The sequence below is a fragment of the Sturnira hondurensis genome, unplaced genomic scaffold, assembly GCF_014824575.4.
Source record: "Sturnira hondurensis isolate 20B ecotype Veracruz unplaced genomic scaffold, ASM1482457v3 Scaffold0000780, whole genome shotgun sequence".
NCBI lineage: Eukaryota > Metazoa > Chordata > Mammalia > Chiroptera > Phyllostomidae > Sturnira > Sturnira hondurensis.
Genome location: NW_028073411.1, coordinates 15,976,067 through 15,996,116, shown reverse-complemented (window position 1 = coordinate 15,996,116; position 20,050 = coordinate 15,976,067). Strand labels below are relative to the sequence as shown.

At 59.9% G+C, this 20,050-nt stretch overlaps 1 protein-coding gene across 1 annotated transcript in view; it reads left to right on the top strand.

The window, feature by feature from the left end:
- Positions 1–20,050, top strand: part of CUNH4orf50 (chromosome unknown C4orf50 homolog) — a 36,602-nt gene that overhangs the window by 513 nt on the left and 16,039 nt on the right. Inside the window, exons 2-7 of the mRNA XM_037049909.1 lie at positions 3,434–3,572; positions 6,391–7,028; positions 7,303–7,414; positions 13,276–13,405; positions 14,381–14,508; positions 16,240–18,681. Of these exons, the coding sequence (XP_036905804.1) occupies positions 3,434–3,572; positions 6,391–7,028; positions 7,303–7,414; positions 13,276–13,405; positions 14,381–14,508; positions 16,240–18,681 (3,589 nt within the window). The remainder of the gene's footprint in view (positions 1–3,433; positions 3,573–6,390; positions 7,029–7,302; positions 7,415–13,275; positions 13,406–14,380; positions 14,509–16,239; positions 18,682–20,050) is intronic.

Sequence of the window (20,050 nt, the reverse complement as noted above, 5' to 3'; positions counted from 1 at the left end):
CTCGGTGGCCTGGGGGCGGAGCCTGCAGGCAGGTCTTCCAGGCTCTCTGGCCTCCGTTGGGGCCCAGCCCGTGGGACATCAGAGGGAGGATGACGGGGGAAGCGGGTGTTCTCCCCTCTCTTCTGCCCTGGTGACACTTCTTCCTGTGGCTGCAATGTGGTTGCACTCTTGGCCTCCTCTGTGGTCCTGCTGCTCCCGTGGGTGGCCCGGCCCCAGGGACCTGGTGGCCCTCAGCAGCATCTGGTTTCTGGCTGCCTGTCATCTCTGTCTGGCCGTCAGCCCACCCATTGCCTTTGCAGCAGGTTCTTGGTACTTGTTTCGTGCCGCTGAATCGGACTTCCTGGTGTGGGCTGCTTTCCTGATGGAAACATCACGGCCCAGAGGTTGGGCATTGAACCCGGGTCTTTCTCCAAAGCCTATGCTCTCTCTCGGCCCTGCGTTGGTGCTGGGCCCCAGAATGGGGTGGGGCTTTGTGTGCGAGGCAGAGGAGAACCCCAGCATGGAGGTGCAGGGTGGTTAGGGCTGGGTTGATTCTGGCAGGTCTACCGATGTCCCAGTGGCGGGTGTCTTGGATTTGTCTGGGACTGTGCCATTTTCTTGTACTTCCCTTCATTTTAATGAAGGCCAGTCACTCAATGTGTATTTCCCTATCCTTTACTTTTTTCCTCTTCATAATACTTTTCACATGAAGAAATTCACATATCAGAACAATTATTTTGTTATTCTGTGTGTCAGTCTGTGTGATTGTCTGTCCATCCATCCTTCCATCCACCCACCCACCCACCCACCTACCCACCCGCCCACTCATTCCAAACCTGCTCTCATTCCCCCGGAGTCATGTGTTGAGTTGGGTTAGTTTCCGGCGATGATCCTGGTTTCACAGGCTGAGCCACTTAAACAGCAGACAGTTGTTTCCTCATAGTTTGGGCGGCTGGAAGTTCAAGGCCGAGGTGTGGCTGGTTGGTTCCTTTCGAGGCCTCCCTCTCTGGGCGGATGGGCGGCCCTCTTCTCCCTGTGTCCTCGAGCGGCTGTCCCTGTTTGTGTGTTTGTGTCCCAGTCCCCTCTTCTTGTAAGGACATGAGTCAGTTTAGATGAGGGTCTGCCCGAGTGACCACATTTTCCCCTAATTGCCTTTGTCAAGATCTCATCTCCAAATACAGGCCTCTTCTGAGGCCCTGGGGTTCAGACTTCAATGTACGAATTTGAGGGGCCTGTTCATCCCCTGACACGCATCCCAGGGGCTGAGAGCTGGGGAATGAGGCAGGCCGCAGCCCTGGAGAGATGAGGGGTGCAGCCCTCACACGGCTGAGCATTCGGGTCTTCCTCCAGAGAGGCTGCCAGTGAGAACCGAAGGTCCCGGACCTGGGGCAGATGGGTGGGGAACCGGGGGCACAGAGCCTGGGGGCACTGTCAGCGATGGGGAGGCACGGCCTCTGTGGCTGGGGCCTGCTGGGGGGAGGCTATCCCGGGGGGGCCTCCTGGGCACGCCACCTGTGGGGACAGGCAGGCTGTGTCCTCTGCTCTCTGAACCCTCTGCAGCCACAAGGGGACAGATTCATCCTGTCCCAAAAGGTGCCTCCCAGCTCCAGCTGTCTCTGCGGCCCTGCCTGGGAACACTTTATGCTGGTGGTTCATCGGCGAAGTGCTGTGTCTCTTTCCTGTCTGCGGGTGTGTTCGTTTCCCGTGGCTGATGAAACACGGGAGGCTGGCATGGCTTAGACAGCAGGCAGAGCCAAAAGTGGCCTCCCCTGTCCAAGGCAGGTGTGGGTGGCCGAGCTCTCATGGGGTTGCTGGGGGTCTGTCCCGGCCCCTCAGTGTCCATAGCCGGGGTCCTTGCTCTGGCCCTGCCTCTGCTGTGCCGGTAGCCTATCGTCTTGCATGGCCCTCACCTTCTGTGGCCCGTCTGTCTGCCTCCCTCTCTGAGGACAGCTGTGGCTGCAGCTCGGGCCCACCCGGATAGTCTAGGGTCCTGTCGAGCCACACCTGCAGTCTCTTGTGCCCTGGAAGGTGACACCGCTGGGTCCAGTGGGCGGGCTGTGAGTCTGCCTGCCACGGTGAGACTGGTCATTTTCCGCGTAGTTTAAGTACAGGGACAAGGTCAGAATTAACTCCATCTCAGGGTCAATGTTTCAGGTCGGTCTCAGGAACTAAAGACAGGCTTTTTTGGTCCCATTTTGGTGTCGCCCCTTGTTGTAACCAGTCAGCCTGACTCTGTGACCGGTGGGTCTGGAGCCACTGCCTGTGGGTTTGGAAGGGACTCGACTGTAACCCACACTCCCTTCTGTCACTTTGCAGGCCCTCGCCTGGGCCTCGGAGCGAGAGTGGGAGGGGAACGATAGGCCGTATTATTAACAGTAATGCTTCACTTTATTTCATCTTCACAACAGCCTTCTGAGCAAAGTCACTTCTGCTCGTCACAGATAAAGGTACTGAGGGGTAGAGTGGTGAGTGAGCCCGGTTTTGGCTCCACGGTTGGTAAGGGGCAGAGCCAGGGGCAAAGTGATGTCCTCCCCCAGGGAAGCTGGGTCTGTCCTAGGTGAGCAGGTGACCCCATGGACCTGGGGAAAGGTGTGACGGTGGGCGGACCTTGTCCACGCAAGCCAGGAGTGCACTTTCCCTGTGTTGCCTGGTTTCTGTTCTAGAGGGGGGTTGGCACGGTACGGAGATTTGGATGCGAGGAGACAGGCAAGTGCTGGACGATCTTCTCTCCTGACAGGATCAGAGCCAGACTTCCCTTCGGGCCCCCACACTCGTGCTCCCCCTTTCTGCATGGCTGCACCCGAGCTGCTGCTGCAGCCTGGGGCTCAGCCTCACGCTCCCCGGGAAATTGAAAAGGCCTTCACGGGGCTTTGCTGTCCAGTTAGACATAAGGTCATTTCCAACGTCCTGCTTTCGTAAGTGGTGCAGATTAGTTTAACTGCTGGAAGATTGTTTTCTGAATTTTGGTCACTTCCTCAGAAGAGATTCGCAGGGATGTAACTCAAATGGGAAGCAGTGGGGCACAGGGTGAAGAGTGTGAGTGTGGGGCACAGACAGCGTGTGCTCTGCGATGCTGTGTGACCTTGGGCAAGTCGCCTGGCCTCTCTGATCTTCGTTTTCTCCAGGGCTGGTAAAGGGAAGAGCCGAGGAGAAAAATGCAGATGTTTGCCTCAGACTCAGTTCTTAATTGGTATCACCCAGGCTCGGGATACTGGCTTAGAGATGAGGATACTGTTATAATTTCGAACGCATGCTGCCTTCTTACTCCAAAGAGGTCTTTGAGGTATTATAGGTCATCCTTAGAAAGAGATATATGTGACTGTTTTGTAAAATGTAACTTTGTCAGAGGCTAAATTGGCCAGATGACAACAAACAAGGTTGCCTGGTGTGATGTGTGAAACCTTCGGCCGAGTTTACTGCAGCCCCACTAAGCGCCGCCTGCCTCCCGCTGCAGAATCCAGGAACTGGAGTTGTCAGAGCGGAGGCTGCTGCAGAAGGTGGACCAGCTGCGCGCCCGCGTGTGCCAGGAGCAGAGCGCGTCTCTCCGGGCCCAGGAGCAGCTGGAGGTGCTGCAGGGGGAGCTCGCCAGCCAGGTGCGGTCCCTCCTTCCCTCCGGTGTGGGTTTCCGGTCCCAGCAGGGACACCCCTGGGTTCGGACATAGCAGCCCCTGAAGTTAAGCAAATGCAGTGGACCGGGGAGGCGTTGCCAGGAGAGCCCTGTGGGGCCTGGGGCAAGGTTACGTGGCCCCTCTGGTCCTCAGCTGCCCCATCTGTACAATGGGATCCCCATCCTGCGCTGCCTGCCTCACAAGGCTCCCGCAGGAACCCGCTGTGGGGTGTGAGAGCTCTGGGTGACCTGTGGGGGGCTGTGCGTTCACGGGGAGCTCTGGGCAGAGGCCATTTCTGTGGTCTGTGGGCCAGATGTCAGGGAAGCCAGCTCTGGCCTAAGGACAGGGAGGTGACAATGCAGGGTCACCGTGTCAGGAGCTGGAGTGCAGGTAGGAACAGAGATAGGGAGTAGGGAACCCTAATCTGGATGCCAGTGTCATGAAGTGGGGTGCGGGCACGATGTGCGTGTGCCTGGGTGGAGGAGTGATGGAGAACTGGGCTGGGAGAGTTGGGCTTGGAGGGAGGGCGTGTGAGGCGCGGTAGCTGCCTGGGCAAAGGTGCCGAGGCCTGGAGACCACACTGGGACCCAGCAGAGGGTCGGGGAGGGGAGAGGCAGTCTGTGAGACCGGAGGGTTCCAGAGGAGCCAGACTGCCAGGGCCGCGGCATGGACCAAATTCCTAGGGCGATGGGGACTGGGCTTCAGGGGCGTTAGCAGGAGAGGCTCGGGCCGGGTTTGGGGACGTCAATCTGGGTGCACGGGAGAGAGAGACAGCGGAGAGGAGACGGGGCAGGTCAGTGCTGTCAGAGACAGGGGCGGGCTCTGGAGGCAGTTGCCTGGGGCCAACCTGGCTCCCCCACTCACCAGCTGTGTGACCCAGGGCCAGGGGCCCAACCTCTCTGGGCCCGAGTTCCCTCATCTATGAGAGGGCCCGATCTAGTACCAACACCCTCAAACTGTCGTGTGTGGAAGTGAGTTAATGCGTGCAGCGCCCTCACAGCAGTGGGCCTGTGGACGTGGGTTTCTCATGGTCAGAAAAGTGGTACCAACAGCCCCAGGAACACCGCTCTAGCCGTGAACTGAAATGGAAGCGCCACGTGGAAAGCAGAGGTGTTGTTAAGCTGCATGAATCTGAGGTGCCAGGGAGGCCCACACGTGGCCTTTGCCCTTTGAAATGGAGCTTCGGGTACAGAAAGTCGGGCTCATTCCCCTCCTTGGCATATGGCGCCTCACCGTCCGTGTTCCAGGAGGAGTTTTTAACACGAGAGACGGCGGCGGGAGCAGTCCCACCAGCAGGAATCTCTCAGTGGCGAGTGTGTCACTACACACTTCTGAGCCACACGCCACGTGCACATGGGATTTCCCAGGTGAATCTGACACAGCTCTGTATCCGTGAGGTGTTCACAGGGCAGCGGGGAGACAGAGGCCAGGGGACCACGGGGGTGGGGGGCGTGGTGTGGGGCTCAGGGGCCCAGGGTTGGGGCTCCACGGACATGAAAGGCCTCTCCCCCATACCTCTCACAGGAACCTGCATGCTCCCGGGAAACATCTGTCAGGTAACCCCGTTCCAAGTGAGACTTGGGAGTTCTGAGTGACGAGGGGCTTGCTCGGGGTCCCTGGGGGACCCCTTGGCCCAGCTGCAGCCCTGCCTGAACCTCTGGCTCTGGGTCTCTCCCAGAGATGTGGGCACGTCGGAGCAGGCTTGTTGGAAGTGTTGGCATGAACTCGCTCTGCCCCGGGTGCCTGATAGTGGCCAACATTCCCAGTCAACATGCACTTGCAACATAGCCGCCTCATTTCCATAGAGACCTGTGGTCATTCTGGCCGATAAAGGCAGCCCTGTGCCCGTGACAGAGCACCATACACCACCCTCCCTCCGTGACAGGATCCATCAGGACAACCCAGAGTCTCCTCACGGGGAGTTGGGCTCCAGGTCTGCCCGTGTTTCCCCATTGCGCTGTCAGACGGAGCCGAGGAGCTGCTCGCCAGCTCCCATCTGCATTTGGTCTTTGCTCGCTGAGTCCGTCCTCCGCAAGCTCTCCAGGCATGTGCTGTTGAGAGTTTCACGGGGAGGCAGGTCCACCACGTGCTGTGACTGGGTGAGCACACCTGTCAGCCCAGGGCAGCCGGAGCTCAGTGGAGGGTGAGGTGTCAGGTTGGGGCGACGTATACTACCCACCTGGAGACAAGGCATGGAATCAGAGGCTTGGAGGTGGGATCCTGGCTGCATGGCTTTTAGCCCCTTTACCACGTGATTGTATGCAAATTATTCCTGAGTGTCCGGAGGGAATAGTCACTGTACCATACTGTACTCCATGGAGGGGGGCGCGGTTCACAATGAGGAACGCCTGCTGTGACACCAGCTGGAGCCAGCTGAGCCTTGCTGGGCCAGCCTTTAGGCACTGGGAAGTGGAGAGGTCCTGGAGGTCCTGGGTGGACGTGGGGACCTCCAGGGGGTCAGGGTGGTAGCTCTTTACGAACTGGCGTGGGACCCCTGGAGAGCCTCCGGGTGTGTGCCAATGGGTGCCTGACCTGCCTTTGCAGGGTTTCCTTCCATAGTCCCGCCTCCCAGAGCTCCTGGGTGTGGGGAGCCCCTAGGAGGGGGAGGTGAGGCACTGGCTTCCTGTGCATAATTTAAGGGGGCGCCGAAAATCTCAGTGATCAAGATAATATTTTGATGTAACATTTGAATGCAAAAATATTCCATAATGAACAAAGTAGCAAAGTTTAAAATAAAGTGTGAGCCACGGTGGTGCGCCCCTGGGCTCGCTTCCTGACGCCCTCGTCCAACGCCAACCTGTAGGTTCTGGAGAAGGAGCGCGCAGCCCGGCGGCAGCGGTGGCGCCTGCGGCGGCTGCGGGAGCAGCTGCGGTACAAGGACGAGGCGCTGGGGCAGCAGACGGCGGCCCTGGAGCGCTGCCGGCGGACCCAGCGACGCCAGCTGGGCCTCGCGCGCCAGCAGGAGCGGGTCCTGCGCGAGCAGGTGCGGCGGCTGGAGCGGGACGTGCGGCGCCTCTGCCGCGCCGCGGGTCTGTTGCTGGCAGAGCTGGACGCCCCGGTCCCCGGCAGTCGCCGACCCCTGGGCCCAGCGGGTCCCCAGGCAGCCCCTGAAGAGGCTGCAGCGTGGCGCGGCCTGCAGGCGAGGGCCGAACTCAGCGAGAGCAAACGGGATGAGGCGCCACACCAGCAGCAGGAGCAGCGCAAGCAGCGCGAGCAGCGCTCCCGGGAGCGCAGCCTCCAGGGGCAACTGGAGGAGCTTCGTTGCTACATCTTTGAGCTGAAGCTGTCGGAGATCAGCCTGCAGGGCCAGGTGGAGGACCTCATTGAGCAAAACAGGTGCCTGCGAGAGGAGCTGGGAGCCCAGGGCCCTGGGGAGACAGTGCGCAGCGTGACCGCTGCTGGTCCCTGCAGCCTGGTAAGTGGCGGCACCCCAGGGCAGGAGTGATTGCTTTTCTCTTTCTCAGACAGGCAGTTGGTTAAGTCACCGACTTCTCCATCCCCTAGGTCTCCCTCTTCATGCACCCATTGAATCCCACCCGCCTGGTCTACCCATCTACCCAGCCAGTCCTCCTCATCCACCCCCCCCCCCAATTCATACACCCACCCACCCAGGGGCTACCCCATTCCGTCAACTCACTCGCCCTGCCCTGTGCTTCCAGCCACTCCAGGCACCGGCCAGCACCTTTTATCTGTTGTCTGTTCTCTTCGGGCCCAGGTCTGAGGGTCCGGGTGCCTCCACCCCTGCAGCTGACCCTGTAGCGCAGCAGGGCGGTGCAGCAGGGAATGCGCAGGAGTGGGGCCTCCGGTTCACTCGCTGTGTGACCTTGGCAAGCTCTAGAGGCGAGGGCAGAGGACACTTATGTATTCATTCGACCAACAGAATGGTAAAAACGTACCTGTAACACACGCCTGCCCTGTGCTCGGCACCCCACTGGGTGCCTCAAAGGTGTGATGCCGTTTAGCCCTCACGAAGGATGTGAGGCACGGCAGGTGGTGCCCTCGCTGCACGCATGCCGAGGCCGTGGCTCCACAGGCGCAGGCGGCGCGGGGACTGGTGGCCACACGGCGGCAGAGTCAGAGCGGGAATTGGACCTGAGTCTGTGTGAGCCCCCGTGCTTTGTTCCCTCCCTCCTCCCTCCGCCCTGGAAAGGGAGCGAGGTCAGCCCCCTCCCGGTCCCTGCTTGTCTCCACGGGCCGGGCATTTAAGGAGAGAGCAGTGAGCAACCTTAGCTCGTGACATTGCTCATTAAAAAAAGGTTTTTAAAAACATTTATCTTTGGACCTAAATGACCTATTTCAAGTTACCGGGAACTGCAAACCTCTGCGTCTGTCAGCGCAATGCGGTGCATCCTGTCACGTTCTCGTCTGCGGTGCGCTGGCCTGGGTCTGCTTTGTCTTCTCACCACCGGACACTCCCCCCACCTTCCCTCTTCTGCCTGGCTGGCTCCTTCCCACCCCATTGCGGTCATCGGGTGAAAGGAGAACAGTGTATTTTTGCTATTGGCACCTTACTGTACTTTTGGGAAATAAATCATGTACAGCTGGGCATTGTCATTTAGAATTCTTTCTGTAATTTTCCTAAACGTGAGGCTCTCATTTAGGCTGTTGGCGGAAGTCCTTATTTTCCCAGTCCTCACACCACACACTGCGACTCTGTCCTTCTGCCTAAGAGAAAGGGTGGCCACCTAAAGATCCGAGAGACTCCCGCCGACACGCAGGGCATTTTATGTTCCCATTGGATCCTCAGACAGCCCGTGAGCCAGGTGCTCTTCCCCCACTGACAGGATGGAGAAACCGAGCCCCGGATGTTAAGTGGCTTGGCCAAGGGCACCCAGCTCCCAAGTTCAAGGGCCGGGGGGGGCCAGGACCAGATCAGCACCGTGACTGCATGTTGCCGCCTTGCCTGGAAATGCCGGGGCTGGGGGTGTTCTTGTCGAGTGGGGGCAGCACCCGTGGGCGACGTCAGTGCCGCGCAGCATCAGCCTGCAAGCCCCTCGTCACGGGGCATCCGAGACCTTCTCCACGTTTCAGAATCCCTATCAAACGTCCCTGTGCCCCAGGCGCATGCTCTCAGGGCCTTGCTAGAGTCTGCCGTGTCTAAAGTCTCGAGAAAATTCCCTACATGGCCCATAAAGTACAGTCCCCGGCCAGTCTGCCTCTAGCGCTGAGAAAAGCCAGCCCCCATTGGCCAAGGAGCAGAGTGGGCAGTAGAAGCTGCTGTGTAGGGGCTGCGGGATAGAAAACTCCACCCTTAAACACCGGAGCTGCACACAGTGGGGTGAGCCATGCACAGTGGGGTGGGCCACACAGTGGGGCGAGCTGCGTGCAATGGGGTGGGCCACGCACAGCGTCAGGGGCAGGGTCCCCAGCGACCCGGCCAGTGACGTTTCAGTGCTGCTCTGCCTCCTGGCGGTGGTGGTGCCTCTCCGCAGGTCACTGCCCTTCCTGTGTCCCCGTGCTCCCAAGTGTGACCTGGGAGTGACACCGGGGGCTGCCTCCCTGTCTGACTGTGAGGATGAAACAAGAAGGTCAGGGACGGCTCCTAATACTGTGCCTGGCACATCGAGAGTGGGCAATGAGATTTAGTGTCTGCCACCATCTTTGTCACCACCACCATCATCTCCGCCATCCTCTCTTCCTGGGACCGTGTGGTCCAGGGGGAAGTTGGGTCCACACACCCACACCACTTACATGGTAGTTTCCTGTCCCCACTACCTCTCTCGTCCTTTTATCTGTCTGAGGGCTGACCATTGACTGGAGGAGGCTCCATGTGACTGATTGTCTCCACTCCTTGGCCAGACCTGCCGGTGGAAGTGGAGGCCATCGGCCTATAGTGGGCATGGCCACTAGCCCCACTGGCCTAGGGGGACTGCAGCGGCCTTCTGGGAAGGGCTGTCTCCCCGTGTGGTCCTCCTGGCCCAGTCACCAGTCAGCCTGCAGGGGCAGGTGAGGTGGACGAGGCCCAGCCTGCTCCGGTTAGACCTCATCTTGATGTCCATCTGCAAAGACCCTGCTTCCACACAAGGTCACAGTTACAGGTACTGGGGAGGGGCAGTTAGGGCGTGAACATCCTTTAGGGTGCCCTTAGCACCTCTTATAGGGCTGGTGAGGGCTGTGGCCCCGCCTCCTCTGCCTCCGTCTGCCTCGGGCAGCGCTCCCTGTTCTGGCCTCCTGGGCTTCCTCCCCTCTCAGCCCTGAAGGGGCGTCTTGTCATCACCAGGGGGAGCCTGGGGTAGGTGCTGTGTGAAGCCCTGGGGATGGCCACCACCTTGCCTCAGGCTGCAGCACCAGTTGCCCCTGAAAGACCCAGGGGCAGGGAGGTTGTCATGGCAACAAGCAAGCGCATGGAGAACACTTCCGGACCATGTCATCCTTTTGTGGCCGTGCAAACACAAGGGTCCCCAACATCTGCCCCACATTCCTATCCACCCCTACGCTTCTCACCGACAGGCAGATGTCTCCCCCGCACCTCAGTGGTTTTTAGCAAGTGTGCACCGGGCCCTGCTATGTCCCAGGCACGGTGCAGGGCACCAGGGCTGCGGGGTGACCCTGCTCCTCCAGAGCTCAGTGGGACACGGGCGCAGACGGTGGCAGTTGGGTCTCTGACTGCTGTGGCAGGGGACGACCCAGAGGCTGCGGCCTGGCCCAGAGGGTACCAGGGAGGCTACACCAGGAGATTGGAAGTTACCGTCTTTGAAATGTCAGGCAGTGTCGGGCTGTTGTTTCAGAGCTGAGACCAAGATCTGGGTGACAGAGGCATCAGGAATGCAGGGCTCTCCACCGGCGTCTGACCGGCAGCCACAGTAGCTTGAGGAGAGCGACCCCTGGTGGCAGTTACAGGAATCGTTTCATTGTTCAGCCAGTACAGGCAGCCCCTCCTTGTCACCGCCTGTGTCCGGCAGAAATGCTGTTTCACATTTGTCACGGCAAGCGAGGGCTTTAAAACACCATGGCAATAGCGTCAAGAAATAAAACATAGGCAAAAGCTATGGACGTGAACTGATATAAAGGCCAGCTGATGCGGCCAGTGGTCTCACACAAACAGGTCAGTTCTCGTTCCACTGGGCACAATCACGCCTCAGCGAACGCTCCAGACTGCCCCTTAGTCTGTCCATTTCCCACTGCTAAGAGCCCCTCAGCACTTGGCACAGTCGGTAAGAACTGCAAACAACCTAAACGCTTGGTCGGGGACCCGATTTGGTAAGGTTGAGGTGTCCTCGTTGCGGCCGCCACAAAGCATTGCATTGCAGAAGAACCCACGGGGAAGGAATCCTTCAAAAACATCACGGGAAAAAGCACAAGGCGAAAACGGACAGTTTGTGGAAACAGACTTGCAAGAGTTTAAATGTCTATGCACAGAAAAAAGCCCAGAAGGACTTCCTCCTCCCAGAAGGAGTCTGACCCACAAATGACATTTGTGTCTGGTGTCACTGAATTCCCCGTTTTCTTGCTCTTGCTCATCTTTCAAAGCGATCACACATTAAAGCTAAAACCACGCAGTTGCAGGCAGTTGCTCCCGGGGGGCCTGGAGTGGGAAGGATGAACGAGGTGGGGCAGAGAGGTGCTCGAAGGGGGAGAGAAAGCGTGGGTCAAGTTCAGAGCCCTGAGCTCCGGGCCTATTTGCCTGCTGTGTGCACTGTGTGACCTTGGATAAGTCACTCTCCCTCTCTGAGTATTGATTTAATCCCTTGTGAAATGAAAGGGGTGGAGCATTGTCTTCTGGGCTGCCCCCACCGACAGCACCTCCTTGAGGCAGGGGTCTGTGTGCGCTTTATCCATGGCTATATCCCAGCCCCACCCCAGGGCCTGCCACGTAGTAGTTGCTCAGTATGTCTCTGTTAAACTGAATGGAAGTCAACCGGGTGTTGGAAAAATCCAAGTGGAAATAAATAGCAGAACAATGGCCTTGGACACTACCCTCCTGCCTCTCCATGTCTGTCTGTTCATCTCTCTTTCCTTCCCCCCTCCTCTTGCTGCTTACTCTGAATTTCTGTCTCCCCTTCCTCCATCCTATGCCCTCTGTCTGTCTTCTTTTTCGTTGGCTTTCTCTCCTGCCTTCTCTCTCCCCTTCATCTCTTCTTCTTCACCTTCTTCCAACCGTGATCTTAAGCTGCCCACAGAAATGCATATTTCTGATCCAGTGGGAAGCAAATGGGCATAAATGAGGGGCTGTGAGGAGGAGGATGCCGTGGTGGGGCAGACGCCGGCTGAACGCAGCGCAGGATGCTGGTGCCCAGGCCCCTCTGGTTGCAGTTCGGTGCCCGTTAAAGCTTCTGGGCCATTCTAAGGTGGGGCCAGGGTGCAGACCTCCTCTGCAGGAGGAGCTGAGGGTAGACACATCTGAAGTTTCTCACACACACTGGGCAACACTTTTTCTTGTTATTTGTTGTTATTTGGTCAAGCGGGGCAGGGGTGGGTTCCTCCCTCCTCGCCCCAGGCAGCGTAGATGCATCCCAGTTTCCAGGTCAGTGGGATTGCTGGGAGGCTGAGCATGTGGAAGGCAGGGGCTGTGATTGAGGCGCGTGGGGTGGGGGCTGGGGCTTGGCCCAGCAAGCAGCAGGCAATGACCACCCTTTCCCCGGGGGTGTGGGGGTGTGCCTACAGGCAGAAGGAAGAGCATGCGCAGGTGTGTGGTGCAGGCTGGATCCAGGGCCAGGGTGAGGGGGGCCCACAGCCACGGTGGCCCCCAGTGCCTAGCCTCCGCATTGGTGCTGGGTCTGTAGTCTGAGGGGCCAAGGGCAGCCTTGGAGCATTGTAGAGGGTCCCCAGGAGCTTTGTGCAGGAGGCCAGGCTAGGAGCTGAGGCAGGGGTCTGCTGGGAGCAGGTGAGGGCCCGGGGGACAGGCTGGGGGGTGGGGTACCACCTGTTCACTTCCGTTCGTCCACGTCAAGAGCGTACGGGGCAGGTAGGAGGAACCTAGCACGTGGTTCCCCGTAAGTGCACCAGTGAAATACCTGCCTTGCCGCAGGTGCTATCTGTCCCTCCGGCTGTCACACAATTGTTAAGCACCTACTGTGTGCTAGGCTAAGGAGGACACAGGCTAAACGGAGCCAAGGTCCCCACTGCAGGACCTCAGTGTTAGGTGGGGGGCAGGTGGGCGGCCAACAGCACTGGGTAGGACTGCTTAGCAGTGGCCTGGGGCAGGGGCCCATAGGGGGTGGGACAGGGCCGAGCCTTCCTGCCGACCCCACGCACCGCCGCAGCAGCCGAGGTGAAGCTCTGTGTGTGACAACGCCATGCAGGGACAGTGCCTCACTGTGCACTGTGCATCTTGGGGACAGACCCAGGGGAGGGGCCCCGCCCAAGGACATTTGCTGTAGCATCTGGGATTTGTGGACAGTTGACGGGTAGAACTGCCCATAGCCCTGGAGCAGGTAGCCGCCTCCGTGGGTGGGACACAGCGGGAACAGGAAGGAGGGGGACTCGACGCCCAGACGCGCCGTGGCGGGACAGACACACTCCTGCTGCCTGCGGGATGGAGCCAGGGTGCTGATGGGGGCGTTCGGCCTGTCGGACCCAGCGCTCAGGGCGGGGCTGTAGGGTCAGGCCCTGGGCCCTCTGCTTCCTAAGCCTCAGCTTCCTCTGGGTTCCCTTCAGGGGTCATTGGGATGGACTCACAGGGACCGGCTTGGAGTGGACACTCTGGACCAGGATGCTCAGCTCTCTTGCTTTTTGTGTCTTTCTGAAGGAGGCCCCAAGCTGCATTCAGGACGAGTGGCTGTGTCTGCCGTGGGAGGAGGCGCTGGGGGCCTGCAGGCACCCGGGCCGGCAGACCTCTCCCCACCCCAGCGGTGCCCCGGGACCAGAGCGCTCAGCAGGTATGTGGGGGACCCAGTGCGTGGACCCTGGGTGTCTGCATGGACACCATTAGCTCACTTACCACGTCCTGATGGTGCAGGGGGTGGCTGTCCCTACTCTGTAGACAGGAAGTCAAGGCTCAGAGAAGTGGTGTCACTTGTTCAGGGTCACCCAGCTGGTAAAGAGGGGATTGGAGTCTGCAGCGCCCCTGACATGCATGCCAGCCTGGGGCAGCAGGGGTCTCTCAGGGGGCGTTGTCCTCACGGAAGACCACATACCGACCAGGAGCCATTCTATATCCACCCCCACCCCAGTAAAAGCTCAGGTGCCAGGTCTGGGAGCTGCTGGGGCTTAGAAGCCTCCTGTGCCTCACTTGTCCCTGATGGGAACCTGTGTCTGTGATGACAGTCTCAGCCAAGGCTTCCAGGGTCCCTTCTGCAAAAGCCACAGCACTCAGGAGCCCCAAGGCCACCGAATGCACCTGGGGGTCTGTGGTTTATTTACAGTCCCCCAGGGCCAAGTGCAGTTTACAGACAAGGGGTTCCTTATACCCATCAGTGCTGCCACCTGCGAGGGTAGCTTTCCCCTTCTGTCCCTTTCTGGGAAGCCGAGGTTAAACTTGTCCCGGAGAAGGTACCCAGGGTCTGCCTGGCAATGCAGCCTAGGGGTCAGCTCCTTTGTCCTGGGTGGGTATTACCACCCTGTGTGGCCCATGTGGAAGCCTGGGGAGAGAGTTGTCATGGATTTGTCACCTGCGTGAGTTCTGTGGTTGGAGGAAGCGGCTTCCAGACCCAGATCCGGGCTCATCTGGATGGGCCTTTCCCGTCTCTGAGCCTCAGTTTCCTTACCTGGCAGGTGATGGTGACCATCAGGCTGCCTTTGGGGAGGTGGCCTTGAGTTAGTGAGCAGTGCCTTCAGCCCTAACAGCAGGGACAAGGCCACTAGTCACAATCCTGGGAAGGTCCTTCTAACCCTCACGGTCCTGTCCCTTCCAGGCCAGCCCGTCGACGGGCCCCACACTTGGGGCTGCACTGGGGCTGGAGGAGGCCCCTCTGTGTTGGTGTCAGGCCTAGAGACCCCAGCTGGCCTCCTGGGAGACCTGGTGGGACCTGCCCTCGGACAGGTGAGGCCAGAGGCTTTCTGTGTGCTCAGGGTGCCAGCTGGGTCTGACCGGCCCCTGTGTGTGCCCGCAGCACAGGCGGTGGGGGAAGGGCATAAAGACCCTCTGTTTTGGAAGCGTATTCTGAAAATGGTTGAGAAGGAGATTTGAGGGAATGGAGGAGAATGCCCCGAGACCTGGGTGAGGAGTGGGCAGGAAGGGACCCTAGCCGTGTGCCCAGGCCCCTCGGTCACCTGCCATGCTCCATCCCACGGGACTTCTGCCCAACTGTGAGGCAGGGGCCAGGGCCTGTCTGGAGGGCTGGGAGCTGGGACTCTAAGAGCGGCTGTGGTCCCCAAGGCCACATGGTCCTGGGGCCATGTCCAAGCCCTGTCTCAGGGGCCCACACTGTGCCCTGCCCTGTGCCCTGAGGGTCAGGAGCCTGGGTCCAAGTGGCCCTGACTGGCTTGCTCCTGGCCCTGGCCTTCCTCAGTGCCCCTTTCCCACGGGTGGGGGCAGGGACGCTAGGGCAGAGCTCAGCCCGCTGGCCCTGGTGCGGCCCTGTGGCTCCCAGTGGTGGGGGTCCTCCCTGCTCCTCTGTTCACTCACTTCCTGCCCCGAGGTGCTGCATGCGAGCATGCATGTATGTGTGTGCGTGTGTGCACATGAGTGTTTCAGTGTGTCTATGTGTACGTACATGCAAATGTGCATGCATGTATGTGACTCCATGTGAACATGTGTGAACTGCTGCATGCATTGAGAGCACAGGTGCCACATGTATGTGTACATCGATGCGCACATGTGTCCCTGTCCATGCATGTGTGCGTGCATGCAGCATGCCTGTGTATGTGCATGTGCACGTGCATGTGTATGAGCTGTCACCCCCGTAGCTATCCTGGGGGTGGCAGGGCTTCATGGAAAGGCCGGACTCTGGCTGCACACAGGTGGGAGGATGCAGTTGGACAGACAGGAGAGCAGGACAGGCGACAAATGGGCAGGTGGGCGGGAAGACTGGCTAGGCAGTGGGGTGGGGCCTCGTAAGCCCAAGGGTCTGCTCCCTCCCCCTTCCAGGGTCTGTTCCAGGGCTGCAGCCCCCCCTGGGTCTGTTCTGTGAGCTGGGCCAGCCCTCCTCTCTGGATAAATGGGCCAAATAAAGGGAATATACAAACACATTAAAAAATATCCATGGAACACCTATGTGCCGGCACCCTTCCAGGCTGGGTCCTGCCCTCAGGGAGTGGTCTGCATCCCAAGAGCCTTGTGTGATGCCGGGCACGTTGCACATGTGTGCTGTGCTGCATGGAGCCTGGGCACCCCATGGCCTCTGAGCACGTGATGCAGGGCTGGTAGGACCACAGGACCAAACGCCAACTGGCATTTCCTGGTTTCTTGTTGGCAGAGCCCATGGCTGCCGCCCTGGACAGTGCAGGCCCTAGGGAGTTATACCAGCCACATGTGGGCACGTGGCCTGGGAGGTGGAGCAGGGTCAGTGGATGAGAGTGGCGGAGGTGGTGGGGGAGGCTGTTCTGAGGAAGTGGCGTTTGAGTGGAGATTGAGGCCGAGCCATGCGGGGCTCTGGGGCAAGGACACCTGGGCAGAGGGAGACCAGGTGCACGGGCCCTGGGGTGGCGGCAGGGTAGGCTGTGTGGCTGGGTGCGAAGCACAGGGAACATCGGGCGTGGAGTCAGAGAGGTGGGGAGGCGGTGAGTGGCAGAAGGGGCTGTTTCACACCTTGCTGTCTCTTCCTACCCCCAGCCGGCTCCGGTTGAGCCCAGTTGGCATGAACAGACGCTTCTGCTCATCGGTGGCTGCCACCCCGAGGGGCTGTGCCTGGCTGGCCCCCTGCTGCCCGTGGAGCTGGCCTGGATCCCAGAGCAGAGGCCAGCGACCGCCCCAGCCCGGGAGCCCTGCCTCATGCTGCAGATGCCCACGACCCCTCCCTGGAAGCCCGCCGGGGACAGGGCTGCCCTGCTGCTCCAGGGAGCAGCTCCAGGACAGCTCGAGACCCAGCAGGTGCTGGACGCCAGGCCCCCACTGGCTCCCAGAGCCATAGGACAGCCCTGCTGGCAGCACCACCAGACACGGAGCTGTGACACCGCACTTTGCCAGGAGTCCCCACCAATGTCACATCACCGATGTCCTCGCACAGGGCCCAGGAACCTCAATGCCCTTTGGAAGGAGAGAGGAGGAGCCCCAGAGTGGAGGCCTGAGGAGCAGGGGGCAAGGAAGACTTGGGGCAGGAAGGACAAAGACCTTGGCAACGGGTGCCAGCAACATCAGGACAGCCACGAGCAGCCGAGTGTGGAGGGTGGCACCAGGGGCCTGGAAGGCCTGAGGAGCCCACCCAGGGCCACAGCACCTCAGGCCGCTGCCTCCCACTTGTGGCCCAGGAGGGAGCCCCACCTGCCTCTCCTGCAGGGTGGGAGCCCCAAGTCCACTGAGGGTCCCAAATCCCCAGGTGGAAGGTGGGAGGCAGAGGAGCGAGTCTGGGGCCTCCTGGGAGGGCTTTCCCTCGCGGAGGAGGAAGGGGAGCCCCCAGCCACTTCTGTCAGAGCTCCAGGTGCCGAAGGCCCATCATCTGTAGGCGCCCGGCTGCTGGAGGAGGAGGTTGGAGGCACCAGGAGCACTTGGGGCCAGGAGGAGAGGCGTGCGTGGGCTGGAGACGCTCTGTTTCTGCTCCGGGAGAGCCCAGGGGGCGAAGGGCAAGGGGAGGTGGACAACGTGCTGTGTCCAGCAGGGTCCAGCCCGGGCTGCATGAAGCTCCCGGGAGAGCCCAGCTCTGAGGAGTGGGAGGCCATGGAAATGCTCTGCTTTGGGGAAGAGGGAAGTTTGCCACTGTCTCCCAGATGGGCCCTGTCACCGGAGGAGGCCGAACCAACCCGTCCCCCAAGGGTTCCACGCAAAGGACCCGGCAGCTCTGTGCCCACGCTGGACGCATTTGCAGAAGAGATGGAGGCTTGCTTCCAGCAACTGTCTGTCCTGAAGCTTGGGACTGGGGGTTGGGGGTGGGAAGCTTCCATGTTGGCAGGAGGGGATGGGGACCAGGAGCTCGCTGACCCTTGGCAGGTGCTGGCAAGCCAGGGCTTGGTTACTTGTCCTGTGAAGGAAGGAGATGCCAAGGAGAGTCATGGAGACATTAAGCTAGGAGAGGCCCTGGGAGCCAGCCAAGTTCTTCCAGAGCTGGAGCTCGATTCGGAGGACCTGTGCTCGGGGCCAGAGGGGCCCCCCGAGCTGGGCCAGCCCCTCTGTGAGCCATCGGCAGCCCTGGATAGGGCCAGGAGAAGCCTCCATCAGCTCATTTCTGGACTGAAGGAGGAGAGAAGCAAAGTGCTACATGACAACATCAAACTTTGGAGAGACCAGGAGAGATGCCACCATAAGATACGTGCCCTCCAGCGAGAGAGGGAGAGAAACGTGAACAAGATTTCCACGCTTGCACGGGAAAACGGTGCACTGCTCGGGGACATCTGTCACTTACGGAGGGAACTGGACCAGTATTTGCAGGTCATCTCCGACCTTGAAGACTGCAATGGGAAAAGTTACAGCAAAATTTCGGAGCTGGAAGAAGAAAACGGCAAGCTGAGGGGGTGTCTGGGCCGGCTTCGGAGAGCCATGTCCGAGAGCGCCAGGAAGTGCCAAGGTGTGGTGCGGGACGTCACGCAGGAGAACCGGGACCTCAAGGCACTGATTTCGGAGCTGGGCGCCAGTTACAAGGGGCTGATCAAGGACCTCGTGGTGGGCATAGAAGACATGATCCGGGCCTTAAGGGGGGAGAATGCGCACCTTCTGCACAGGATCCAAGTGCTGGAGAGGGAGGTCGCTGTGAGCATCAGCGCAGACGGGGGACGTCTGCGGGGAGCACGGGGCAAAAGCAAGCTGGACACTGTGGAAAGGGCAGTGCAGGCGACTCAGCTTTCAGAGCTCCTGGCGCCCGGAGTCCACGGGCCACCCCTGAAGGAGGGACAAGGTCTGGCTGCGGGGTGGACGGGACCTACCCTAGGCCTAGTGAAGGCGGGGTGCGGAGCTGAGTCTGCTGCCCCGTTGCCGGCTGGGAGAAATGCTGGTGCACCCAGTGCTCCACAAGGAGGCCTTGGTGGAGCAGCAGTACGCGGGGCACATCCGGAAAGAGAGGAGGAGAGGCCGTGGCAGCCTGCAGACCGAGGCCCAGCTCGGAGGTCCCTGCGCAATAGCCCCCAGGTAGGTCGACTCTGCTTAGCTGCATCCTCATCTCTCTCCAACCTTGCAGGCTGCTGACCACGCCCTTCCTCGTGTGACCCTCCAGCAGCCCGTGAGGGGGTACAGTCACCATCCCATTTGTCCGGTGGGAAAACACGGGCACAGGGAAGCTAAGTGACACGCAGCTAGGAGGGGTGTTGTTGGGACTTGACCCTGGGCAGGCTGATGCCATTCTTGCCTGTGACCTGAGACACAGGCAAGGCCTTGGAGTCCTACACCCTGCCACTCGACATGGGGTTCGGCCAAGGACCCAAGGAGCATTTTGGCCAGGGGGAGCCTGGGCCGAGCCATGGTTTGGGGGATGTCCCCGAGAGAAATGCAAGGAGAGCCTGGGGTCATCTTGTGCGTCATTTTCCTCAAGGATTGTAGCCCTGCATTGTTTGACATTCAGTGCAGCAAAGGGTTGCGTTTTTAAAAAATTGTCACCTGAGAATATGTTTTATTGACTTTTTTTTGAGAGAGGAATGGGTCAAGGGAGAGAGAAAAACACAGATGTGAGAAACATCGATCAGTTGCCTCCTGTACACACCCCGACTGGGAATCGAACCCACAACGTTTTGGTGTGTGGGACGATGCTCCAACCACCTGACCTACCTGGCCAGGGCCAAAGAATTGCTTTTATGTGTTTTCCCCAGATTTTATAGCTGTCCACCCCTAGCTCACCAGACCTGGCGGGACCTGGGACTCGGGTGAAGTGGCTGTTGAGCTAAGGGCTTCCAGGTTGGAAAGAGCAGCGGGTGGGCAGTGTTCCAGGTGGAGGAAGGAGCAAGCAGCCAGGGCCCGAGGCGGGCACGGGCCTGGGTATCGATGGCACAGAAGGTGGCAGGGTGGCTGGGTCCTGGTGGACAGCGGTCAGGTGTGGTGCAAGATGAGGCCGGAAATGTAGTCGGGACACGGACGGGCTCATGGGCCCGGGTGTGGTCACTGCTGAGCATTCTGGGACACATTGGAGAACAGCATGGTTCAGCTTTGCTGTAAAAACACTGCCGTCCGCCAAGAAAAAGGGGCAGGCGGAGGCAGGGAGAACAGCCCAGGGGACTGTTCAGTTTGTCACCCAGAGGCGACATGGAGTGGCGGGACGTGGAACGAAAGGGGGAGAGGGTGCCAGAGCAGAACTGGAGTGGGACTCCGTGGGAGGTGCTGACGGACAGGAGGCGGGGGGTGGAGGAGGCTTCCGCTTTCCCTCACCCTGAGTGCCGAACTGACCTTGACATTACTGGGCTTCAAACTCTTCCGTGCCTCCCTGTGGCACCTGACATGAAACCCAGATTCCTTTCGGTGACTCGTGACCTGGCTCCGTGGAGACTTCAGCTGTTGCTGCTTGCACCCC